General features: G+C 49.5%; 3 protein-coding genes across 5 annotated transcripts; 1 reads left to right on the top strand and 2 right to left on the bottom strand.

The window, feature by feature from the left end:
- Positions 1-6,464: 6,464 nt before the first annotated feature.
- bco1l (beta-carotene oxygenase 1, like) lies at positions 6,465-10,767 on the top strand (the record flags this gene model as incomplete). The annotated part of the gene is given in 12 exon segments (XM_084574226.1): positions 6,465-6,557; positions 6,647-6,775; positions 6,903-7,032; positions 8,934-9,081; positions 9,150-9,300; positions 9,373-9,584; positions 9,669-9,935; positions 10,003-10,108; positions 10,181-10,275; positions 10,402-10,513; positions 10,596-10,735; positions 10,738-10,767. Coding segments are annotated over 12 exon segments (1,584 nt in total). The 5' UTR covers positions 6,465-6,493.
- Positions 10,768-11,170: 403 nt separating this feature from the next.
- Positions 11,171-23,400, bottom strand: eif5b (eukaryotic translation initiation factor 5B). Its single transcript, XM_084574623.1, has 26 exons — positions 23,287-23,400; positions 20,727-20,843; positions 19,507-19,570; positions 19,279-19,425; positions 18,671-19,196; positions 18,460-18,599; positions 18,281-18,358; positions 18,047-18,197; positions 17,689-17,781; positions 17,528-17,614; positions 17,381-17,440; positions 16,578-16,861; positions 16,399-16,506; positions 15,043-15,153; positions 14,901-14,968; positions 14,664-14,805; positions 14,447-14,578; positions 14,182-14,364; positions 13,939-14,100; positions 13,684-13,815; positions 13,467-13,598; positions 13,291-13,367; positions 13,045-13,209; positions 12,818-12,956; positions 12,583-12,744; positions 11,171-12,340 (listed from the first exon to the last, which is right to left on the bottom strand). Exons 1-26 carry the CDS (start codon positions 23,319-23,321, stop codon positions 12,233-12,235), a joined length of 3,603 nt encoding a protein of 1,200 aa, XP_084430749.1. The 5' UTR covers positions 23,322-23,400; the 3' UTR covers positions 11,171-12,232.
- Positions 23,401-23,916: 516 nt separating this feature from the next.
- On the bottom strand, positions 23,917-25,766 carry lipt1 (lipoyltransferase 1). 3 transcript variants are annotated; one of them, XM_084574885.1, is made up of 4 exons: positions 25,636-25,766; positions 24,790-25,298; positions 24,484-24,705; positions 23,917-24,399 (listed from the first exon to the last, which is right to left on the bottom strand). In XM_084574885.1, the coding sequence occupies exons 2-4, from the start codon at positions 25,265-25,267 to the stop codon at positions 23,987-23,989; spliced, it is 1,113 nt and encodes a 370-aa protein (XP_084431011.1). In that variant the 5' UTR covers positions 25,268-25,298; positions 25,636-25,766; the 3' UTR covers positions 23,917-23,986. The 3 variants fall into 3 exon arrangements, with proteins under 3 accessions (XP_084431011.1, XP_084431012.1, XP_084431013.1); XM_084574886.1 differs by having other exon boundaries at positions 25,684-25,752; XM_084574887.1 differs by lacking the exon at positions 25,636-25,766 and having other exon boundaries at positions 24,790-25,583.
- Between the last annotated feature and the right edge of the window lie 283 nt (positions 25,767-26,049).

Here is a 26,049-nt window from a genome sequence, read left to right as displayed (position 1 = left end):
GACACACCCAGCGAAGGCAGGAAGTGTGAAGCAGCCACCTGTGAATCGGTTTCTAAAGCGTCCCCTTGGATCATTGGTGCGGCCCGTCTCAGGTTGGGACGTGGACAGGTAGACTTCGCCATCCCAACAGAGACTGAACATGTCCCGGCTCACTACAGACCCTGAACTCTGGTCAGACCGTGAACACACCCTCCCAGCAGCAGGTACTGTTAGGCTCCTCCTCCTTCCTGGTGCTTTAACATCCCTTCTCCCACCGTCCAATCAGACGCCACAAACTGTTTCCTGTGGGTGAGCGGGAGTCACATGACCACCACGTCATCAGAAAACATGGCCACAGCTGGAGGCGGCTGGAGGCGGCTGGAGGCGGAGGCGACGCCAGGAAAGAAAAAAAAACAAAAACAACAACAACGGCCCGTCAGCCAATCAGAACGTTTGTTAATAGTGTGTATAAACAGACTGAGGACACACACACACACATCTATATATATATATATATATATACACACACTCCAGACACAAACACACACTCCACTGCTCTGACGATGACGATGATGAAGATTAATATGCTAATTAAGAATAGAATCTGTTTTTCACCTCAGTAGAGAGAAACTAAAAAAGAGAGGAACCTTCTGTCTTGTTCATGTGTGTGTGTGTGTGTGTGTGTGTGAGAGAGACAGACAGAGTGTGTCGCTGACGCCATCTTCTGTGTGTGTGTGTGTGTGTGCCTGAACGTGAGTGTGTGTTTTTCCACAGACAAGTTAGGTGGTGTCCTGGTGTAGCGTTGCCATGACGACTCGTTGTGTTTGTGGTGACATCTTTTGTTTTTATTTGGGAGGGTGTTTGTTTGTTTGTTTGTTTGTTTGTTTGTTTTTAGCCAACCAGAGCTGGAGCCGCCTCCCCCTTCTCTCTGTCTCTGTCCACCGTTGTTACCATGGCAACCGGCGGCGGTGGCTCTGCTTGTTTATATTCTGATTATGCATCTTCCTGTTTCCTGTACATAGACCAGACGTCCAACAGGTCCTGTCTCTCAGCAGCAGCCACAACCTACTGTGACCTACTACACACTCTCTACCTGTCTCTACCTGTCTCTATCTGCCTGTCCCTGCCTACCTGTCCCTACCTACCTGTCTCTACCTGTCTCTATCTGTCCCTACCTGTCTCTATCTACCTGTCCCTATCTACCTGTCCCTACCTGTCCCTACCTGTCTCTACCTGTCCCTGTCTCTGCCTATCTCTGCCTACCTGTCTGTCTCTACCTGTCTCTGCCTACCTGTCTGTCTCTACCTGTCCCTACCTGTCTCTGCCTACCTGTCTGTCTCTACCTGTCCCTACCTGTCTCAGCCCACCTGTCTGTCCCTACCTGTCTCTCTCTACCTCTCCTTACCTGTCCCTATCTACCTGTCTCTCTCTCTCTCTCTCTCTCTCTCTCTCTCTCTCTCTCTCTCTCTCTGTCTCTCTACCTCTCTCTACCTGTCTCTCTCTCTGGTGCCATTCTCAGACAACACCCCGGTCCTTAAGGAGCTGTCCAGCCCGGGTCAGGGTGCTCATTGTTGGTCGTACTGTGGGGGGGCTGGGGGGTTTGAGGTCTGTCTTAAGGTGTCCTTCACCAGTGTCTGCTAATGTTAGCTTGGTTGCTAACACAGGTTGCTGTTGTTAGTAGTTAGCATTGAAGCTAACAGCGGTGTGCGCAGACAAGAAGAATTAACCATACGTTAGCACGGTTGCTAACGTTAGCAAGACCCACAGCTGCGTGGTCAAAGTGATCAAGCTGTGGATGTGCACCACCATTAGCCTCCAGGTGAGGACGCTGCAGGCAGACTTCAAAATAGCCCCGCCCCCTTCCTTAAAGGGCAACACACACCGACGGCGTCTGGAAGCTGACCAACTGGACTGGTCGAGGTTCTGGAACAACAGCACATGATAGCTGAAAGACCTCCAACCACTCAGAGCCATTTAGTTGGACACTAAGCCCCGCCCCAAACCATCTGATTGGCCCAGCAGATGTTTGCTGACTTCAGACGCCGCTGTGTGTGTTGCAGTTAAATTATTTTAATGCTGCTTTCATGTCACGTTCAAGTGTTCAGGCGTGTTCAGTATCGAAAACTAAACGTTAACAGGACGTCGTGACATGAAGGCGACGTTAAACGGACGCCACTTTGTTCCGATGCAAACAAAAGAACCGAAAACCAAGAAAGGTTTCTGGTTTTTAAACCCGATGGTGAAGTACGAGGAAGGTTTTAACTGAAAAGTGGCTCTCGCTCAAGCTCTAGCGTTAGCGTTAGCTCTAGCGCTATTAAAAGTTCAAGAATAGCGCACTATGGATGGAAGGTGGTAGCACTACAACGGGCGTAGGGTGCTGTTTGAGACCTAGCCTTGTTGCCGATGGGCTCAACTCAACTAACCAATCAAACAGTGTTATTTGTACAGAACTAACAGCTGCTAACTGACTGCTAACAGCTCTCTGTCGTTGTTTGTAATAAACTTCATTTTTCATCCAAGAAGATCTGAACGTTGTGGTTGATTGGTTCATTTTTACAGAATTGACCAGAAGAGTCACTTCAGAGCTAGCTGTTAGCTGTAGCATAACATTATGACCACTGGTTGTCTAGACTGTAGCAGCCAACAATCTTTAGGCTAACTTAGTGGATAATGTTATCTTCTTCAGGCTAACTTAGTGGCTAACATTATCTTCTTTAGGCTAACTCAGTGGCCAACGTTGTCTTCCTCAGGCTAACTTAGTAGCTAATTTTGTTTTCTTTAGGCTAACTCAGTGGCTACTGTTATCTTCTTTAGGCTAACTCAGTGGCTAATGTTATCTTCTTTAGGCTAACTCAGTGGCTAATGTTTTCTTCTTTAGGCTAACTCAGTGACTAATGTTATCTTCTTTAGGCTAACTCAGTGGCTAATGTTTTCTTCTTTAGGCTAACTCAGTGACTAATGTTATCTTCTTTAGGCTAACTCAGTGGCTAATGTTATCTTCTTTAGGCTAACTCAGTGGCTGATGTTTTCTTCTTTAGGCTAACTCAGTGACTAATGTTATCTTCTTTAGGCTAACTCAGTGGCTAATGTTATCTTCTTTAGGCTAACTCAGTGACTAATGTTATCTTCTTTAGGCTAACTCAGTGACTAATGTTATCTTCTTTAGGCTAACTCAGTGGCTACTGTTTTCTTCTTTAGGCTAACTCAGTGGCTACTGTTATCTTCTTTAGGCTAACTCAGTGGCTAATGTTTTCTTCTTTAGGCTAACTCAGTGGCTACTGTTTTCTTCTTTAGGCTAACTCAGTGGCTACTGTTATCTTCTTTAGGCTAACTCAGTGGCTGATGTTTTCTTCTTTAGGCTAACTCAGTGGCTAATGTTTTCTTCTTTAGGCTAACTCAGTGGCTGATGTTTTCTTCTTTAGGCTAACTCAGTGGCTTCTTTTTTTTCTTTAGGCTAACTCAGTGGCTACTGTTATCTTCTTTAGGCTAACTCAGTGGCTAATGTTATCTTCTTTAGGCTAACTCAGTGACTAATGTTATCTTCTTTAGGCTAACTCAGTGGCTAATGTTTTCTTCTTTAGGCTAACTCAGTGACTAATGTTATCTTCTTTAGGCTAACTCAGTGGCTAATGTTATCTTCTTTAGGCTAACTCAGTGGCTAATGTTATCTTCTTTAGGCTAACTCAGTGACTAATGTTATCTTCTTTAGGCTAACTCAGTGGCTGATGTTTTCTTCTTTAGGCTAACTCAGTGACTGATGTTATCTTCTTTAGGCTAACTCAGTGGCTAATGTTATCTTCTTTAGGCTAACTCAGTGACTAATGTTATCTTCTTTAGGCTAACTCAGTGGCTACTGTTTTCTTCTTTAGGCTAACTCAGTGGCTACTGTTATCTTCTTTAGGCTAACTCAGTGGCTAATGTTTTCTTCTTTAGGCTAACTCAGTGACTAATGTTATCTTCTTTAGGCTAACTCAGTGGCTAATGTTATCTTCTTTAGGCTAACTCAGTGGCTAATGTTTTCTTCTTTAGGCTAACTCAGTGACTAATGTTATCTTCTTTAGGCTAACTCAGTGGCTACTGTTTTCTTCTTTAGGCTAACTCAGTGGCTACTGTTATCTTCTTTAGGCTAACTCAGTGGCTGATGTTTTCTTCTTTAGGCTAACTCAGTGGCTAATGTTTTCTTCTTTAGGCTAACTCAGTGGCTGATGTTTTCTTCTTTAGGCTAACTCAGTGGCTTCTTTTTTTTCTTTAGGCTAACTCAGTGGCTACTGTTATCTTCTTTAGGCTAACTCAGTGGCTAATGTTTTCTTCTTTAGGCTAACTCAGTGACTAATGTTATCTTCTTTAGGCTAACTCAGTGGCTAATGTTTTCTTCTTTAGGCTAACTCAGTGACTAATGTTATCTTCTTTAGGCTAACTCAGTGGCTAATGTTATCTTCTTTAGGCTAACTCAGTGGCTAATGTTATCTTCTTTAGGCTAACTCAGTGACTAATGTTTTCTTCTTTAGGCTAACTCAGTGGCTGATGTTTTCTTCTTTAGGCTAACTCAGTGACTAATGTTATCTTCTTTAGGCTAACTCAGTGGCTAATGTTATCTTCTTTAGGCTAACTCAGTGACTAATGTTATCTTCTTTAGGCTAACTCAGTGGCTACTGTTTTCTTCTTTAGGCTAACTCAGTGGCTACTGTTATCTTCTTTAGGCTAACTCAGTGGCTAATGTTTTCTTCTTTAGGCTAACTCAGTGACTAATGTTATCTTCTTTAGGCTAACTCAGTGACTAATGTTATCTTCTTTAGGCTAACTCAGTGGCTACTGTTTTCTTCTTTAGGCTAACTCAGTGGCTAATGTTTTCTTCTTTAGGCTAACTCAGTGACTAATGTTATCTTCTTTAGGCTAACTCAGTGGCTAATGTTATCTTCTTTAGGCTAACTCAGTGGCTAATGTTATCTTCTTTAGGCTAACTCAGTGACTAATGTTATCTTCTTTAGGCTAACTCAGTGGCTACTGTTTTCTTCTTTAGGCTAACTCAGTGGCTACTGTTATCTTCTTTAGGCTAACTCAGTGGCTACTGTTATCTTCTTTAGGCTAACTCAGTGACTAATGTTATCTTCTTTAGGCTAACTCAGTGGCTTCTTTTTTTTCTTTAGGCTAACTCAGTGGCTACTGTTATCTTCTTTAGGCTAACTCAGTGGCTAATGTTATCTTCTTTAGGCTAACTCAGTGGCTAATGTTTTCTTCTTTAGGCTAACTCAGTGACTAATGTTATCTTCTTTAGGCTAACTCAGTGGCTAATGTTTTCTTCTTTAGGCTAACTCAGTGACTAATGTTATCTTCTTTAGGCTAACTCAGTGGCTAATGTTATCTTCTTTAGGCTAACTCAGTGGCTAATGTTATCTTCTTTAGGCTAACTCAGTGACTAATGTTATCTTCTTTAGGCTAACTCAGTGGCTAATGTTTTCTTCTTTAGGCTAACTCAGTGACTAATGTTATCTTCTTTAGGCTAACTCAGTGGCTAATGTTATCTTCTTCAGGCTAACTCAGTGACTAATGTTATCTTCTTTAGGCTAACTCAGTGGCTAATGTTTTCTTCTTTAGGCTAACTCAGTGACTAATGTTATCTTCTTTAGGCTAACTCAGTGGCTATCGTTATCTTATTTAGGCTAACTCAGTGGCTAACGTTGTCTTCTTTAGGCTAACTCAGTAGCTAGCTAACGTTATCTTCTTTAGGCTAACTCAGTGGCTAATGTTGTTTTCTTTAGGCTACTGTAGCAGCTAACAATGTTAAGGCTAACTCAGTGGCTAACGTCTTCTTTAGGCTAACTTAACGATCAACGGGGTCAGAATCAGAAACTGGGTTCTGGACCAAGGATCACTAGGAAGGCTGAGGGTCCTGGTCCTGATTCTGGTCCAAGCTGAAGGGTCTACAGGTCGTCTGTGTTTATGATCCTAATGGTGTTGATGATATTTATGCAGCGTCAGCGGTGACGGGGACGTGGACGTGTCCTGATAAGAGCGTCTGTAAAACACTAAACTGATTTAACCAATTACACGGGTCCAGATAAGACTCTGGAGTTTAAACACAGCAGGTCATAAAACCTGGACCGCTCAGTTCATTTAGACATTAAAGGACGTTTAGTTGGTTTAATGCTGCTAATTAATACGTGTGCTTTGACAGCAGAGAGTCCAACGAGTCAACGTAGCCCTGGCCGAGTCAGCATCTTCCCCTTCAAACTAAAAGCATCAAACTGGAATGAGACTTTAGTTTTTCAATTAACAGCTGACATCAGCAGAGTCACGTTTATTAAGATCAATGGTTTTCAAACGTGTCAGCGTCGTCAAACCCGTGCTTTTATTGTGAAAAGCTGAGTAAAGTCCGCTGCACGCTTGCATAACTCACCGAGTTTATATTTTCTGAGACCTGGAGGCGACCACGTAGACAAACGGAGGCTGTCAGCTGTCGTCAGGCTCAGCCGGAGCACTGCACTCTGGGAAATCTATTTAGTCGGGAGGAAACATGCAGGCGATAATCGCAAGGAACGGGACAGAGACTCCAGGGCCGGTGGCGGCTGAGGTGAAAGGTGAGTGTGCTGCTTTCAGAAACACTGTGCATCATGAACCAGGTCTGGACCCTGACCTTTCACCCTCCTCTCTGACCTTTGACCTGCAGGGGCCATCCCGTCCTGGCTGCAGGGGACGCTGCTGAGGAACGGCCCGGGGCTTTTCTCCGTGGGGGACTCCGAGTACAACCACTGGTTCGACGGCATGTCGCTGATCCACAGCTTCACCTTCAGCCACGGTCAGACCCACAGAGGATTCAGTTACCTGGAGACACTTTATTTACCTGGAGACACTTTATTTACCTGGAGAAGGCTGTGGGACGGTTGCATTCACTTATGAGGCGGCTGTTGTTGTTGTTGTTCCAGGTCAGGTGACGTACAGGAGCAAGTTCCTGAAGAGTGAAACCTACAAGAGGAACATTGGCGCCAACAGGATCGTGGTCTCTGAGTTTGGAACCATGGTTTACCCTGATCCCTGCAAGAACATCTTCTCCAGGTACACACCTCCACACCTGGCACCAACAGATCATTACAGGACAAACGTTCTGCTAAACACACTAGTAGTATTCACTTCTAGTTTATTTTTGAAAAGCTTTTTTAAATTATTTTATTCCACCATTTAGGAAAAAACACTGTGCTGCCATTTTTGTAGACCTTTCTAAAGCATTTGATACAGTAGAACATGCTTTACTTTTACAAATCCTGCCTAGCATTGGTTTCAATGCAAATACATGTCAATGGTTTCAGAGCTACCTATCAGACAGACACCATTCTGTGAAACTGGGGAGTGTTCAGTCAGAACCCCTGCAAATAACCAAGGGAGTCCCACAAGGCTCAGTTCTAGGTCCAATTCTTTTTACATTATACATAAATAGCATAATCCCTCTACTATCAAACTGCTCTGTACATCTCTATGCAGATGATACAATTCTGTATTGTATTGCTGACTCTGCGTACCTGGCCATGGAACAGTTGCAGCAGTCTTTTAATGTTCTGCAAAATGCTTTTAACAGTCTTAAGCTCATGCTGAATGCAAATAAAACTAAGTATATGCTTTTTACTAAATCTAGAGATGTTAGCTGCAATAACATTTCTACTTTAAAAGGGGCCAATATTGACAGAGTTTCACATTACAAATACTTGGGGATCTGGCTGGATGAAAAACTTACTTTCAAAAATCACATTGACAGGCTTGTAGGTAAACTGAGGCAGAAATTGTCATTTTTGTTTAGAAATAGAGGCCTTTTCCCAGTTTTTTGTAGGAAAAAGATTGTTGAAGCTATTTTTCTTTCTTCTCTGGACTATGGAGATGTGATTTACAGGCATGCCTCTGTCACTACTCTTAAAGCTCTTGACACCGTTTATCATTCAGCTCTTAGGTTTATCACAGATGATGCTTACAGTACTCATCATTGCATTTTATATGAAAAAGTTGGGTGGCCTTCCTTATCTCATAGAAGGGATATGCATTTCTTTTTGTTTATTTATAAGGCCTTAACCGGAAAGCTCCCTATGTATATTTCTTCCCTTTTAGTTGGGTATTCCAACCCCTACCAAACTCGGAATAGCAGGTTATTGCTGCAAGTTCCACATGTGCGCACTGAGCTTGGTAAAACTGCTTTTAGTTATTGTGCTCCCTCATCTTGGAATACCCTGCAACTCAGCCTTAAACTTGATTCATTTGTTTCTCTTGATAATTTTAAAGTCATGCTTCAAGATCATTTTGTATTTTCATGCCCTTGTTTTTAATTACTAGTTTTCATGATATTGTATATGTGTTATATGTGTGTTTACTCGACATCATTGTAAATGAGGGCTAAGCCCTCAATGATTTTTCGAGTTTAAATAAATCAATTCAATTCAATTAAATTTACTTCCTGTTTTATATGACCAACTATTATTTATTATGCTTTATTTTATTCAACTTAATATTTATTTTTATACTTTATCTGTAAAATAATATATATATATATATATATATAAAATATTTGATTAAACATTTCTAACTTTCTATTTATTTCTATTCTCGGTCTTGAATGTAACTTTTTTACATTTTACATGAATAAATAAAAAAACATTTAATGGTATAATAATTTATAAAACATGTCCTGAAGAACTAAAGGTCATTTAAAATTTTTAATTTAGTGTTTTTATTTTATTTTTAATTTTTTTCTGACACATTTATTTTCGTTTATTTTTTTAAATCTATTTCTATCATTTAATTTAAATTATTTTAATTTGTTTTAGATTAAACTTTGAGTTCTGTGCTAATTAGCATGCTAACACACCAAACTGGGCACGTTAGCGTTATAGCGTTAGCATTAGCATTAGCATGGCCAACTTGGGCAAAAACCGACCCCCAGCTAAAAGTCTTGATGTTGGTGGTTTGTCTCTCAGGGCGTTCACTCATCTGTCCAACGTCGTCCCCGACTTCACTGACAACAACCTGATCAACATCATCCGTTACGGCCAGGACTACTACGCCTCCTCTGAGATCAACTACATCAACCAGATCGACCCCGACACCCTGGAGACAATCGGAAGGGTACGTCCGCCTCCGCCTCGCCTCCGCCTCCGCCTCCAACAGACCCTGATCACTTTGTTCTTCTCCAGATAAACTACAGGAACCACATTGCTGTGAACTTAGCGACGGCTCATCCTCACTACGACGACGAGGGCAACACCTACAACATGGGCACCGCCATCATGGGCTTGGGTCGACCCAAGTACGTCATCTTCAAAGTCCCGGCGGTCGCCTCCTCAGGTACCGAACACTCATCTGGTTCCATCTTCGGTCAGGTTTCCTCTGAGAAGGACTAAGAGTCGTCTGTTCTAGGTAAAAAGCCGGCGCTGAGGAAAGTGCAGCAGATCTGTTCGGTCCCCTTTCGCTCCGTCTTGTTCCCGAGCTACTACCACAGCTTCGGCATGACCGAGAACTACATCGTGTTCGTGGAGCAGCCGTTCAAGCTGGACATCGTCAAACTGGCCACGGCGTATTTCAGAGGGGTCAGCTGGGGCAACTGCCTCAAATTCGACAAGGACGACACCGTAAGTCCTTCCACCGTCTGACCGGCGGAGTTCCTCCGGGTTCCGTCGTTGATCCTCCTCATTTGCACCGCTTCCTTTTCGCAGACGCTGTTCCACGTCATCAACAAGACGACGGGCAAGGCGATCTCCGCCCGTTTCTACGGCGACGCCCTGGTGGTCTTCCACCACATCAACGCCTACGAGGACGACGGCCACGTGGTGTTCGACCTGATCTGCTACGAGGACAGCAACCTGTACGACATGTTCTACATCCAGAACATGAGGCAGGAAACCAGCAGCTTCATCCAGTCCAACAAGCGCTTCTCTCCGCCGGTCTGCAAGAGATTCGTCCTGCCGCTCGACGTCCACAAGGTGCGGTTTAACAGAAACATTCATTGAGCTCATCGATCGTTCTTAAACGATGCATCCGATTCTCCAGGATTCTCCTAAAGGATCTAATCTGGTGACGCTGGCGGACACAACGGCCCAGGCGGTGATGCAGGACGACGGGTCGATCTACTGCCAGCCCGACACTCTGCTGGAAGGTTCGATATCAGCTTTGTTGGCGTGAGTGATGCTGAATCCTCCCCAACCTAACGAGTCCGATTCCTCCCCAGGTATGGAGCTGCCGGGGATCAACTACAAGTTCAACGCCAAAAAGTACAGATACTTCTACGGCCTAAGGCTGGAGTGGTCTCCTCAGCCCAACAAGGTGAACCACTGACCAACGCCACTAACGTCCCGTCTGCAAAACTTTACATAGAACTGGTTTGTGCCAAAGAATGTTTGCTTGATGCCAACGATAAACATTCCCGTCACTAAACTTCTCGTTCAACAGATCGCCAAGATGGACGTCGTCACCAGGAAACACATCGAGTGGCGGCAAGAAAACTGCTACCCCTCCGAGCCGGTGTTCGTGGCGTCTCCGGGCGCCGTGGAGGAAGATGACGGTGAGAGCTTCGATTTAAAAAAGCAGATTAAAGATTAAAGACGTGAGGATTAACGTCTTCTCTGCGTCTTGTTTTTCTCCAGGAGTCATCTTGTCGTCCGTCGTTTCCTCGGATCCCGACATCTCTCCGTTCATGCTCGTCCTCGACGCCAAAAACTTCGAGGAGATCGCCCGAGCCACCATCCCCGCCACCGTCCACATCGACCTTCATGGGCTGTTCATCCCCACCGCCGTTTGACCTCCAACGCTCCATAAACGCTGCACAGGACTCCACCTTTAAAACTGGTGGAGTTCCTCATGGTTCTGTCATAGATCCTTTACGTTTGTGGTTTGTTCTTTAGCGTCTGTGTCTAAAACAAACTAAAACCTTCATGTTATCACTTTAAGGTAGCGCCGACCACGTAAAGATATTTTCTTAAACCTGGAAAATTTGTCGGAAATTTTTATTTTGTTGGAAGGATTTTATTAATATTTATAATTTGTGGTAGTTTGTGTAGAAACTTTGTCGTATTAATCAGGATGAAAGTTAAAAGTGTTTTAAGTTAAAGTCTGAGCTGCACTGACGTCAGCGTGAATAATTAGAGAATAATTTATTTATAATAAAAAATAATTATTAACAGATTTGTTTTTTGTTGAAATGTTTTTATTTTTTGCATATATGCTGTAAAATAATGTGACGTTTGAACCAGACAATAAATAAAACACCAATGAAGAAGCCGCCGTTCCTAGTGGTGGGCGGAGCCTTAATGTAATGACTCCACCCCCTTTCCAGTCAACACATTTTATCAACATGAACTTTTGTCTGGTTTTGCTCCAGAACTGTTCAAAGAACCGTCAGACGAGTTCACGCACGGGGATGTGTTCTTTGCCCCGCCCACTTTATATCTCAATAAAGTGGGCGGAGCAATTGGTAAACACTAAAACAAGATGGCGGCAGCGTCTTTAGGTTGTTTCTGCTGGTCCTGTTCAGATAAACGTGTTGAAATTTAAATTACGTTTACGTCGTTTTAAATTCTTCGTCGCCACAACAAATAAAAATAAAAATAAAAGCTCGTTAATTCTTTAGAGAAACGACTGAACGAGTAAAACATCTGATGTGAAGACTCTCAGCAGTTTCATCAGAATTTATTACATCATTTGCAGCAAATACAATTTAAAATATTCTCTGCGCCCCCCCCTCCTCCACCCGTCAGATCCAACATGGCCGCCGAACCGCACAACACCACCGTTAAAGTCAACTCCTCCTTAGAGTCTGTCAGAGCGTCGCTGCTGCTCCGTGAGAAAAAAAAAAAAAAAACAAGAAAACAAAAAACAACAACAACCAAATCAGAAATCACCGTTTCCTCCTCGTTGCTGTTATATCCCACAATGCACCTGTCTGCGTTAACGAACGCTGGCTCGGCCTCGTTAAGCCTCAGTCTGAGGAGGAAAGGGGGCGGAGCCAGGGGACAGGAAGCAGCAGCCACAAATCAGAGCAGAGAAGAAGAAGAAGAAGAAGAAGAAGAAGAAGAAGAGCTAATAACACGACGCTGATGCTGAAACAGGCACGTTGGAATACTGAGTGAAATGAGTCTAACTGTTGAAAAAACGCTGGTTTCTCACAGAAAAACACTCCACGTCTTTTCTCTGATTCTTTATTTTTGTTCCACCGCGGCCGCCCGCTGACGGCGGCGGCGGAGGAGGGGGAGGAGTCAGTTAGTTCGTTGGCGTTTCAGGTCCCTCAGATGATCTCGAACGTCTTCTTCAGCTCCATGATCAGCTGCCAGTCCGACTTCTGCATCTCGTCTCTGAACCAGTTCTTCAGAGCGTCGATGGACGCCCGCGTGATCTGAAAGCAGAAGACCAGGAGGAGGAGTCAGGAGACGCTGGCTAACGGTCAAACCAAGGTCGTCCTCTCTCCTCTGAAGACGTCCTTACCCTGTCCTTCCTTCCTGTCCCTCATCTCACCTCCTCCTCCTCCTCCTCCTTCTTCTTCTCTAAACTCTGACTCTCAAACCGTTCTGGTCGCGGCCGCGGCGTTTTTACGACGTTTAACCGAGACGTTTACCTCCTGCGGGGGCGTGGCCTTACCTTGCTGACGATGATGTCGGTGGCTTCAAAATGGCGGCCGTACATTTTGGGCGCCTCCCCGGGGATGGGCTCGATCTTGACGCAGATCTCCTGGCCCTTCTTGGCGCTCTCCACCGACTTGTGGTTGACCTCGATGCTGGTGACCACGCCGATGTCCACGAACTGGAAGCAAACGGGACGGTCAGCCTGAACCCTGGCGGGACTGAAACGGGGGGCGTTTCTTAGCGGGACTCACCCCTTTGCTGGGGACGCAGAGCGGCGTCCCCTGCCTGACGACCCCGGCCTCCACGGTGACCCCCATCACGATGGGGTCTCTGGAGTTGAAGATGAACTGAGGGAGGATTCGCAGCTTGGCCGGGAACACGGCGATGTGCCTGGAGAACCACAAACAGGTTTCATATCATTATTAATGACAGGTGGAGCAGGTGGAGCAGGTGGAGCAGGTGCAGCGGGACGTCCTACTTGAACTCGTCCTGTTTGGCCTTCTTGTAGTCCTCCCTGTACTTGGTGAAGGCGTCAAACAGGTGGTAGATGATTTCGGCTGAGAAGATCCTGACGCCCAGACTGTCGGCCATGTCCTGACTCTCTCTCTCCACCTTCACGTCGAACGCCAGGATGACGGCGTACCTGCGACCACACGCCACCGTTAGAACCCCGTCACCCCACCCCCGAGACGTGTCGGGACGTTTAGTAAGAACAGAAACTCACTGCAGGTCGTGCTCCAACATGGCCGACGCCTTCATCACGTCCCTCTTGTGAACCGGGCCGATGTTGATGCCGGCGTACTGCAGGAAACACACGGGACAGGTCAGAGGTCAGAGGTCAGAGGGTCGTTAAAAGGGTCTGACAGGAAGTAGGAGAGGACAGAGGGACGGGTGCTTTACGGGGACTTTGGACGTCCGGAGGAACTCCAGCAGAGCCTCCAGGGATCCCAGCGTGGACGCCTGGACGTAAACGCCTTTCTCCTCCAGCTTGATGCAGCTCAGGGTCTGTTTGAGTTCCCGCACCAGCTCGTCCTGAAACCAGGAAGTAAACCAGGACGTCAACCAGGAAGTGATCATCGCTGGCTCTGGAACCCATTCGAACTCTGATAGACGTTACCCTGAGGACGGGGATCTCGTCGTCCTTGTGAGCCACCAGCAGGGGGAGTCCCGCCAACGCCTTCTCCAGGTCTTTACCCAGAATCTTGACTCCCTGGGACGTGGACACCTCCTTGTGCTTCTCGTACTGGTTCTACAGGACAAGAAGAAGAAGAAGAAGAAGAAGAAGAAGAAGAAGAAGAGATCCAGGTGTTGGTCTGAGGTGGAGGACATAAATAGATGAATGAATGACTGAAGCGGTTTCCAGGACGTCCACCTTGACTCTGAGCTCCTTCAGAGGAGGCGGCAGCAGCAACCCTCTGATCTGAGTGACGATTGGTCCCTCCACCCCCGGGACGATGATGGTCTCTCCCTCCCGTAGGCGCCCGTTGATCAGGATCACGTCGATGGTGGTTCCCATCCCGGGCAGAGCTTTCACCTGAAAGACACGTGGGTCTGTGAGGACGTTGGACGAGAAGAGGAGGACACTAAGACACAAAGACACGAAGGTCCGTCTCACCTCCATGACCTGAGCTCGTAGCTCGTCGCAGTGCGCTAGCCGGCGAGCTAACATGGTCTGGGTGAGGTCCACCAACAGAGCGATCAGGTTCCCCATCCCGTCACCGCTGTGGGCCGAGGTGGGAACCAACGACACAAACGTCCGGGGGTCTTTGTTCTCGTAGAACAAGGCGGCGTTCAGACCCTGGAGACAACAGAGACGTTAGAGGACGTCCTCAGGGCTCCACGACGGGACGCTTCTCAAAGACGGTAGAAAAGATGGAGACCTGCTGAGCAAACTCCACGATGATGGCCTTGACCCGCTCGTCAAACTCGTCCTTGGTGTTCTTCTTCTGCTTCTTCAGCGTCGCCACCACGTCGGTGTCAGGACTCTTCTTCCAGTCGTACAGACGGTCGACCTGGGACAAGGACACCGCCACCAGATTAGAAGAGGAGGAGGAGGAGGAGGGGGAGGAGGAGGAGGAGGGGGAGACCTTGACCGACCTTGTTGAGGGCGACGATGAAGGGACACTTCTTCTCCTTCAGCAGGTTGATGGACTCCAGAGTCTGAGGCTCCAGGCCGTGCATGATGTCCACCACCAGGATGGAAATGTCACACAGGGAACTGCCTCTGTTCCTCAGGTTACTGCAGAGAGACAGACGGGACAGGGACGGGTCAGAGACAGGTCAGAGACAGAGACAGGAGAGAGACAGAGACAGAGACAGAGACAGGACAGGTACCTGAAGGACTCGTGTCCAGGTGTGTCAATGATCAGCATACCAGGTATCCTGACGCCTTCTTTGTCAAACTACACAAACAGAGGTGAGTTTACTAACAGGCCGTCAACAGAGCAGGTTTATGTGTCAGAGTGAGACCTCCTACGTTTTTAACCATCTTCGTTTGCTCCTCAATCGTCTCCTTGGGAACGTTGGTGGCTCCGATCTGCTGAGTGATTCCTCCGGCCTCTCCGTCCTGGACGTGGGTGTGTCTCAGCTGGACGCACACAGACAGGACGTAAAAACAGGCGGTAAGAAGGTCAGTCAACAGTAAACAGTCAGTAAACAGTCGGTAAACCGTTAGTAAAAAGTCAGTAAACAGTCAGTAAACCGTTAGTAAAAAGTCAGTAAACAGTCAGTTAACAGTAAACAGTCAGTAAACAGTCAGTGAACAGTCAGTAAACAGTCAGTAAACAGTAAACAGTCAGTAAACAGTAAAAAGTCAGTAAAAAGTCAGTAGACAGTCAGTGAACAGTCAGTAAACAGTAAAAAGTCAGTAAACAGTAAACAGTCAGTAAACAGTCAGTAAACAGTAAACAGTCAGTAAACAGTAAACAGTCAGTAAAAAGTCAGTAAACAGTAAAAAGGTCAGAAAAAGTCAGCTAACAGTAAAAGTCAGTGAACAGTCAGTAGAAAGTCAGTAAACAGTAAACAGTCAGTAAACACGCAGTAAAAAGTCAGGAAAAGTCGGTTAACAGTAAACAGTCAGTTAACAGTAAAAAGTCGGTTAACAGTAAAAAGTCGGTAAACAGTAAACAGTCGGTAAACAGTAAACAGTCGGTAAACAGTAAAAGTCAGCAAAAAGTCAGTAAACAGTAAAAAAAAGTCAGTAAACAGTAAAAAGGTCAGAAAAAGTCAGTTAACAGTAAAAAGTCAGTTAACAGTAAAAAAAAAGTCAGTAAAAGTCAGTGAACAGTCAGTAAAAAGTCAGTAAACAGTAAACAGTCAGTAAACAGTCGGTTAACAGTAAACAGTCAGTGAACCGTCAGTTAAAAGTAAAAAGCCAGTAAACAGTAAAAAGTCAGTAAAAAGTCAGTAAAGGTAAAAAGGTCAGTAAAAAGTCAGTTAACAGTAAACAGTCAGTAAAAAGTCAGTTAACGGTAAAAAGTCGGTTAACGGTAAAAAGGCAGTAAACAGTAAAAAGTCAGTGAACAGTCAGTGAACAATCAGTAAACAGTAAACAGTCAGTAAACAGTCAGTAAAAAGTCAGTAAACAGTAAACAGTCAGTATACAGTTAGTAAAAAGTCAGTTAACAGTAAACAGTCAGTTAACAGTAAGTGAACAGTCAGTAAACAGTCAGTAAACAGTAAACAGTCAGTAAACAGTCAGTAAAAAGTCAGTAAACAGTAAACAGTCAGTAAACAGTTAGTAAAAAGTCAGTTAACAGTAAACAGTCAGTTAACAGTAAGTGAACAGTCAGTAAACAGTGAGTAAACAGTAAACAGACGGTAAACAGGACACCTTGTCGAGGATCTTGGTCTTGCCCGTGTCCACGTGTCCCAGGACACACACCACCGGCGCTCTCAGCGTGTCCACGTCGATGTTCTTCAGGTTCTCTGCTCGTCGTTTCTATGGAGACAGGACGGATCAGAGACGTGCTGACAGAGACGAGCCGTCACTCCTCCTGCGTCTCCTCTCACCTCTATCCTCCTCTTGGCCCGGTCGTACAGTCGCTCCTCCTTCGTCCTCCCGTCGTCGTCCTCGCTCTCGCTGCTCTCATCCTCGCTCTGCGCTCTCCTCTTCCCCTGAGCCGGCGGCGGGGGAGGCGCCGTCTCCTTCTCGTCTTCCTCGCTTTCCTCCTCGTCGTCTTCATCTTCCTCGTCGTCGTCCTCTTCCTCGTCCTCCTCGTCGTCCTCCTCGCTGGCAGCAGGCCGAGGAGGCGCGGCGGTGTCCTCCTTCACCTCGATGTGGACTTTCTTCAGCTCTGAGACAAAGACAGGCGGGGTGGGGAGGGCTGTGGTCATGTGCTCCTCCAGCTGTAGCTAACAGGAGGTGCTCGCTCCTCCTCCAGCTGTAGCTAACAGGAGGTGCTCGCTCCTCCTCCAGCTGTAGCTAACAGGAGGTGCGTGCTCCTCCTCCAGCTGTAGCTAACAGGAGGTGCATGCTCCTCCTCCAGCTGTAGCTAACAGGAGGTGCTCCTCCTCCAGCTGTAGCTAACAGGTGCTGCTCCTCCTCCAGCTGTAGCTAACAGGAGGTGCATGCTCCTCCTCCAGCTGTAGCTAACAGGAGGTGCATGCTCCTCCTCCAGCTGTAGCTAACAGGAGGTGCTCCTCCTCCAGCTGTAGCTAACAGGTGCTGCTCCTCCTCCAGCTGTAGCTAACAGGAGGTGCTCGCTCCTCCTCCAGCTGTAGCTAACAGGAGGTGCGTGCTCCTCCTCCAGCTGTAGCTAACAGGAGGTGCGTGCTCCTCCAGCTGTAGCTAACAGGAGGTGTGTGCTCCTCACCTTTCTCCTCGTCACTAGCGATGGCCTCCCAGCTGTCCACAGCAGCGTCTGGCTTCACCTCTGGACAGACAGAGGACAAACCAACCGTCACCTCCTCCTCCTCCACATGACACCTCCCCATCCCCCCCTCCATCTCTATGTGCTCACCTGGCTCGGCGGCCGGCGTCTCCGCCTCCGTTTCCATGGCAACGGGCTCTGGCGTCTCCGAGGCGGGCGAGGTCACCTCCGAGGTTTCTGGGAAGGAGGGAGGAGGCGCAGTTAGACCCGTGAAAAGCAGCAGGAGTGGGACCTCTCCTGGGACGGCCTACCTTCAGGCGTCTGGGCGTTGGGCTTCCTCCTCCTCTTGTCGCCGTAGACCGGCTTCTTCTTCTGCACCGACTCCTTGGACGGGACCTCCACACCTGGACACAACACACACATTAAGACCCAGACACAGACGGGTCCTGGCCCAGGTCCAGGTCCTGGTCCTGGTCCCGGTCCCGGTCCTGCTCCAGGTCCAGGTCCCGGTCCAGGTCCTGGTCCTGGTCCTGGTCCAGGTCCTGGTCCAGGTCCTGCTCCAGGTCCAGGTCCAGGTCCAGGTCCAGGTCCCGGTCCAGGTCCTGGTCCCGGTCCCGGTCCCGGTCCAGGTCCCGGTCCCGGTCCAGGTCCAGGTCCCGGTCCACTCACCCTGGGCCTGCAGCAGCTTCAGCGTGGCCTCGGCCCGAGCTCGCGCCTCCCTCTGGGCCTTGGTCAGCAGCTTGCCCTCCTTCTTCAGACGCTCCTTCCTCTCCTTCTCCTTCTGCTTCTTCTTCTCCTTGCGCTCCTGCTCCAGTCGCTCCTGTCGGGGGGAGAGAGGAGGCGTGAGACGGGGCCAGGCCCAGACCGGTGGAGGGACAGATGAGGAGGTGCTGTGTGTGTTACCTGCTCCAGCCTCTGCTGCTCCAGCTCCTCCAGCCTCTTCTGACGCTCCTCCTCCTCCCGCTTGGCTCGCTCCTCCTCCTGTAACAACCAGACCAGACGCCGTCAGCCACGCTCTGCTCCCTGCGCCTCCCTGCGCCTCCCTCCTCAGCTCTGACACTCCGTTTCCCAGCATGCCTCACCTCCTTCATCTTGGCCAGCGCCTCCTGCATGGCCTTGACCGTGGCCTTGCTGGGCCCCTTCTTCTTCTCCTTCTCCTCCTTGTCTCCAGGCGTCTTCTTCTTCTTCTTGTCCTTCTTCTTCTTGTCCCCCTCCGTCTCCTCTGCAGAAGAAGACGAGTCGTTAGTGATGAAGAGGACGGAGCCATTTCATTGGCTGGTCTGTAATACTCACCCTCTGCTGCTGGCTCCGCCCCCTCCTGCTCCTCAGTCACAGCTGGCGCCTCAGGGGGCGTGGCCTCTGTGGAGCTCTTCTTCTCTGGCTCTTTTTTCGGCTCCTCCTTCTCCTTCAGCTCCTTCATCTTCCTCTGCTTCATCCTCTCCTCCTCCTTCTTCTTCCTCTCCCTCTCCTTCTTCTCCGCCTTCTTCTGCGCCGCCGTCTTCATCTTGAAGCCTCCTGCCTCCTCCTCCTCCTCGTCCTCCTCCTCCTCCTCGCTCTCCGCCTTCGCCGCCTTCCCTTTGTTCTTCTTCTTCTTGTCTCTCCTGAAGGTGAACTCCTCCTCCTCCTCCTCCTGGTCCTCTGACTCGTCCTCCTTCCCTCGTCCTCCTCCTTTCCTCAGGCCTCTGTCCTCCTCCTGCTCCTCCTGCTCCTCGTCTGACGCTGAAGCCTTCTTGCCTCCTCTCTTCGCCTCCTTGGTCTGGAGGCGAGAGCGGGAGCCGCTGTCGTCGTCGGAGTCAGAAGGAGGTGCAGCAGGAGGCGCCTGCAGGAGGAAGAGGAGGACACGTTTAACCTTCATCATGCTTCACTGACACCTCCTCACAGTGGAGCTCTGTGTGACTCACCCTCTTCTCCTCCGCCTGCTCCCCGTTCCTCTCTTCATCGGCCTCCTCATCCTCAGGGCTGGCTCCGCCCTTCTTCCCCTTCCTGGTTTTCTTCTTCTCTGGTTTGGGAGGCTCCACGCTCTCCACTTCTTCTGTGGTGTCTGATTTCTAAGCAGGGAGAGTTCCTGTGTTAGAACTGCTCCTCCTCCTCCTCCTCCTCCTCCTCCTCCTCCTCCTCCTCCTCCTTACCTTTGTCTTTCCTCCCTGCGTCTCCAGAGACAACTCCTCCAGCTCCTTCAGGATTTCGTCCTCACTGCAGGAGGACACAGAGAGTTAGGGGACGACTCAGAGACATTTCAGTGAGAGGACAGAGAAAGAGGAGAAGGAGGAGGAGAAAGAAGAGGAGGAGGAGGAAGAGGAGACAGAGGAGACAGAGGAGGAGGAGGAGGAGGAGGAGGAGTAGACAGAGGAAACAGAGGAGGAGGAGACAGGAGACAGAGGAGACAGAGGAGGAGGAGGAGGAGGAGGAGTAGACAGAGGAAACAGAGGAGGAGGAGACAGGAGACAGAGGAGGAGGAGGAGAAAGAGGAGACAGAGGAGACAGAGGAGGAGGAGGAGGAGGAGGAGTAGACAGAGGAAACAGAGGAGGAGGAGACAGGAGACAGAGGAGACAGAGGAGGAGGAGGAGGAGGAGGAGTAGACAGAGGAAACAGAGGAGGAGGAGACAGGAGACAGAGGAGGAGGAGGAGAAAGAGGAGACAGAGGAGGAGGAGGAGGAAGAGGAGACAGAGGAGGAGGAGGAGGAGGAGGAGGAAGAGACAGAGGAAACAGAGGAGGAGGAGGAGGAGGAGGAGACAGAGGAGACAGAGGAGGAGGAGGAGGAGGAAGAGGAGACAGAGGAGGAGGAGGAGGAGGAAGAGACAGAGGAAACAGAGGAGGAGGAGGAGGAGGAGGAGACAGAGGAGACAGAGGAGGAGGAGGAGGAGAAAGAGGAGGAGGAGACAGAGGAGGAGGAGGAGGAGGAGGAGGAGACAGAGGAGGAGGAGGAGGAGGAGGAGGAGGAAGAGACAGAGGAAACAGAGGAGGAGGAGGAGGAGGAGGAGACAGAGGAGACAGAGGAGGAGGAGGAGGAGACAGAGGAGGAGGAAGAGGAGACAGAGGAGGAGGAGGAGGAGGAGGAGGAAGAGACAGAGGAAACAGAGGAGGAGGAGGAGGAGGAGGAGACAGAGGAAACAGAGGAGGAGGAGGAGGAGGAGGAGGAAGAGACAGAGGAAACAGAGGAGGAGGAGGAGGAGGAGGAGACAGAGGAGACAGAGGAGGAGGAGGAGGAGAAAGAGGAGGAGGAGACAGAGGAGGAGGAGGAGGAGGAGGAGGAGACAGAGGAGGAGGAGGAGGAGGAGGAGACAGAGGAGGAGGAGGAGGAGACAGAGGAAGAGCAGGAGGAGACAGAGGAAGAGCAGGAGTCGTACTCGTAGTCGTCCTTCTTGGCTCCTTTCTTCTTCTTCTTCATCTTCGTCTCTCTGGAGGCTCCGGCTCCTTCGATCTCCGCCGCCAGAGCGTCGATGTCGATGCCGTCGTCCTTGGAGCTGGACACGGGACAAAGAGAGACTGGATCAGACTGGGACCTGGTTCAGACCTGGTTCAGACTGGGACCTGGTCCAGACTAGGACCTGGTTCAGACCTGGATCAGACTAGGACCTGGTTCAGACCTGGATCAGACTGGGACCTGGTTCAGACTGGGACCTGGTTCAGACTGGGACCTGGATCAGACCTGGTTCAGACTGGGACCTGGTTCAGACTAGGACCTGGTTCAGACTAGGACCTGGATCAGACTGGGACCTGGATCAGACCTGGTTCAGACTGGGACCTGGTTCAGACTAGGACCTGGTTCAGACTAGGACCTGGATCAGACTGGGACCTGGATCAGACTGGGACCTGGTTCAGACTCAGACCTGGATCAGACTAGGACCTGGTTCAGACTGGGACCTGGATCAGACTGGGACCTGGACCTGGTTCAGACTGGGACCTGGTTCAGACTGGGACCTGGATCAGACCTGGTTCAGACTGGGACCTGGTTCAGACTAGGACCTGGATCAGACTAGGACCTGGATCAGACTGGGACCTGGATCAGACTGGGACCTGGATCAGACTAGGACCTGGTTCAGACTCAGACCTGGATCAGACTAGGACCTGGATCAGACTAGGACCTGGTTCAGACTGGGACCTGGTTCAGACTAGGACCTGGTTCAGACTCAGACCTGGATCAGACTAGGACCTGGTTCAGACTGGGACCTGGATCAGACTGGGACCTGGATCAGACTAGGACCTGGATCAGACTAGGACCTGGTTCAGACTGGGACCTGGATCAGACTAGGACCTGGATCAGACTAGGACCTGGTTCAGACTAGGACCTGGATCAGACTGGGACCTGGTTCAGACTAGGACCTGGTTCAGACTGGGACCTGGATCAGACTCAGACCTGGTTCAGACTGGGACCTGGTTCAGACTGGGACCTGGATCAGACTCAGACCTGGTTCAGACTGGGACCTGGATCAGACTAGGACCTGGATCAGACCTGGTTCAGACCTGGATCAGACTGGGACCTGGATCAGACTAGGACCTGGTTCAGACCTGGATCAGACTAGGACCTGGTTCAGACTAGGACCTGGATCAGACTGGGACCTGGACCTGGTTCAGACTGGGACCTGGATCAGACTGGGACCTGGTTCAGACTGGGACCTGGATCAGACCTGGATCAGACTAGGACCTGGTTCAGACTAGGACCTGGATCAGACTGGGACCTGGATCAGACTGGGACCTGGTTCAGACTGGGACCTGGATCAGACTAGGACCTGGATCAGACTGGGACCTGGTTCAGACTGGGACCTGGATCAGACTAGGACCTGGATCAGACTAGGACCTGGATCAGACCAGGTTCAGACCAGGCTCAGACTCAGACCTGGTCCAGACTCAGACCTGGTTCAGACTCAGACCTGGATCAGACCTGGTTCAGACCTGGATCAGACTAGGACCTGGATCAGACTGGGACCTGGTTCAGACTGGGACCTGGATCAGACCTGGTTCAGACCTGGATCAGACTGGGACCTGGTTCAGACTCAGACCTGGTCCAGACTCAGACCTGGTCCAGACTAAACCAGGGTCTTTGTGTCAGAACAATGTGGATCTGCTGACTCTTCATCTCCTTTCATCGTCTGCCTCAGCATCAGGGTTCTATTGTCCCATGAAACAGCTGATGAGGGCTGATTGAAACAGTAGAACCCTCTACTGTTTACTCTGTCTCTGTCTCTGTCTCTACTCTCTACTCTCTCTCTCTGTCTCTGTCTCTGTGTCTCTACTGTGTCTCTACTGTGTCTCTGTCTCTACTCTGTCTCTACTGTGTCTCTACTGTGTCTCTACTCTCTGTCTCTGTCTCTACTGTGTCTCTACTGTGTCTCTACTCTGTGTGACTGGTTGTTAATATAACGGTCATCTATCCATCTGTCACAGTAACGATGCTAACAGCGAGCTAACTGCTAGCCTCTAGCACTCGTTAGCATTTAGCATGTAGCTCTCAGGTCAGACAGACTGGGAGCCAGAGGGTCACAGCTAGCTAACTCCAACAGCCGTCTCTGTGGAAGCTAAGCTAAGCTAAGCTAAGCTAAGCTAAGCTAAGGTAGCTGCTTATCACGCTAGCAGACATGTTTAAACACCTCTGAGCCCGAGGCCGGGACCAGGACGCTCCCCGGGGGGGGAGGGGGGGGGAGGGGGGGCTCGGGTCGGCCCAGGTGAGCCCCTGTCAGGCCGCCTACGTGTCCTGTAATTCACCTGGCTCTTTAAAGCTTCACCTGAACTCACGCGCGTCCACTGACTCGTGGTTAGCATCTGCTAGCCGCTCCTAGCCGCTAAGCTAACGGTGTCAGCAGCGGGAAAGCGGGCCGTTTGGGTGGTTTTAACGGGACGGGGGGTGTTCCCGCTCCCCGGTGTCGGTGCGGACAGGTGACGTGCGGTGGCAGACGGTGCTCTCTGTACCTGTCCTCCCCGGATTTCTTCTGTTTCTTCCCCATCCTGCCGCTGCGGTTCTCCGGTTGCTTCGCTCTCCGCTGCCCGACGCACACGACGGTTCACAGCGGACAAAGATCGTCTACTGGCCAACGTTCAGCAGCGAGGACTCACTCTGCTGTTTTTCTCTTCCACTGTCCGTTATTCACAGCCGTTGCCATAGAAACCGAGTTTGACATCTTTTTTGAGATGCAGAAAAATTATATATCACCTTTAATTATAATTAGTTATTATTATTATTATTATTAATATTATTAGGCCGCATACATTTGATACACTTTAATGATCGGTGGATGAGTTGTAGTTTCTAGATAAACCTGTTTTCATACAGATTCAGTTTTTATATTTATGCGTTTATATAAAACATGATGTCATATTTATGTTTTTAATATTCTTAAACTAAATCCAGCTGCGTTAAAACGTTTAAAAGGTTAAAAAGAAGTCGCTGCTTGGTTCCCGGAGAAAGCGACAGAGTGACACCTCGTGCCTGGAGTCTTTTCTCAGCAGCTAAAGTTTTAAATCTTGTTTACATGTAAATAAAGTCAATAAAGTTTTAGTTTTAAAACACAATAAACCCAGAAACAATGAGCTGAGTCAGTTTATATATATTATATTTATTTACAGAAGATAGGACATCAGTCTTTATCATTGAGGATCTCTGAGACCGGTCTCAGCCAATCACAGCCAGGACAGCGTCACACAGGTGGTGCAGTCGTGGGTGCAGCGGGCCGCTCTGGGACCTCAGCAGCAGGGAGAGGGCTGCGGCCGCTCGGTGAGGACAGAACCGCTCCCCGACCAGGACGCCGCAGAGCTCGGCGCTCAGACGCTCAGGGAGCCAGTCTGTCGGGACGTCCAGCCGGCAGCTGTCGATGAGGCCGCCCTTCACCTCCATCCGTAGCTGAGCGCTGCAGCGGCCCGCCCCCTCCGGCTCCCTCAGCTCCAGGGGAGTCTGGACCGTGAATTTGGGCGTCTTACCGAACGTCCAGTCCCAGCCACGTAGCTCCGCCTCCATCCGGCCCAGACCAGGAAACAGGGACTCGTCAGACGGGTCGACCGGGGTCAGAGCGGAGCTGCAGCCGAACTCTGGGGGTCGCCATGGAAACAGAGACGGGAGGTTAGAGAGAGAGAGAGAGGGAGAGAGAGAGAGAGGAGAACAGGGGAGACTACCTGAGTTGTACTGATGCACCACAGCCTCCAGTAGCTCCTCCCATTTCAGCGTGGGGGCGTGGTCTAGCAGGTTGGCGACAGGTGAGGGCACGCTGGGAGTGGCGTTGCTATGGATACCGGGGCAGGACGGGCGGAGCGCGGCGGAGAGGGCGGAGCGGTCAGCAGAGTGAAGCAGAGTGCAGTGATGGTAGGAGGACGTCCTGCTGAGTCTGGACGCCGTCCCTGGGGGGACGACGGGAACAACAACGTAAACACTGACGCCACTAGTCCCTCCCCCTGATTGGACGGCGGTCCCTGGAGTCCTACCTGAGATCTTGTAGTGTCCATTCAGCAAAATGTCAAATCTGTCTGTGGCCTGGACGTCCAGCTCCGGCCGGACGCGCCTCAGGGCCTCGGTGACGACCCTCAGGTTCCTGCGCCGGTCGTACGCCTTCTTGGAGGCGAAGAACGTCAGGTTGAGGTTCCCGAGGTCGTGGAACACCGTCCCGCCGCCGCTCCGCCTGCGGGCCAGAGGGATCCCCGCCCTCCTCATGGCCGGCAGGTCACACTCGGCCCAGGGGTTCTGGTGGCGCCCGATGACCACCGCCGCCCGGTTCCTCCACAGCAGCAGGACGCCGCGCCGCCGCAGGTCCACGTTGGCGTCCACCCAGTCCTCCAGGGCCAGGTTCTGGAACACGTCCGTGGACTGAGACTGGAGGACCAGGCCCGCCCCGCTGCAGGACCGCTGGGGTCCGGTCCCACCTCTGAGGAGACAGAGCGTCCTCCTGACCTGAGACAACATCATGTCTCCTGTCTCTTCATGTCCTCACGGCAAACTGTCAGATCAGAACAAAGTGTCCATGACTCAGTGAAGACACGAGGACAGCTGCGTCATTTCACTGTGGTTTGATTTTAAACTTTGAATTAAATAATAAACAGATTAAAGCTCTTTTATATTTATAACTTCATATAAATAAAACATGTATTAATCGCTGCTGATGTTAAATGAACTTAATTAAGGTGACCTAATATTACCACACTAATTAAACAGTAGCCACCGGAAACACAGCGTTAGCATTAGCGTTAGCATTAGCTTTAGCATTAGCCACTTGTCCGTGGAAACCAAAAGGAAACTTCAGTTTATGATTCGACACAGAGCAGCAGACACGAGACCTGGTCCGGGGGTAGAGTCTGAGAGAGGAGCGGAGGGAGCCGGCTGACCTGGAGGAGCAGGAGAGGAGCAGAGGAGGAGCAGGAGAGGAGCAGGAGAGGAGCAGGACTCCAGCGGAGGAGACTCAGAGGTCTATCCGCTCTAGACCTTCACAATAAGAGCATGCCGTTACACACCGACCCCACAGACGCGGTGTCCGGGTTCATTGTAGTTCCTTCCAGATCAGAATCAAACTCTAAACCTTAAACTCTTCCTCTTCCACATGTTTTAACTTCATCTGGTCGCGTTTCACTTTTTAAATCCGGTTTAACCGCAGCAGAGCGGAGACACGTAAAACATGCGCCTTTATTCTGAAAGTAGGAAGTGTCTCAGCCGATGTTTTCCGGTTTATCAGTGACTTGACGTTGGTCCTTCAC

Source organism: Chelon labrosus (assembly GCF_963514085.1).
Source record: "Chelon labrosus genome assembly, chromosome: 24".
In the NCBI taxonomy this organism is placed as follows: domain Eukaryota; kingdom Metazoa; phylum Chordata; class Actinopteri; order Mugiliformes; family Mugilidae; genus Chelon; species Chelon labrosus.
This window is presented reverse-complemented; position numbering and strand designations above follow the sequence as displayed.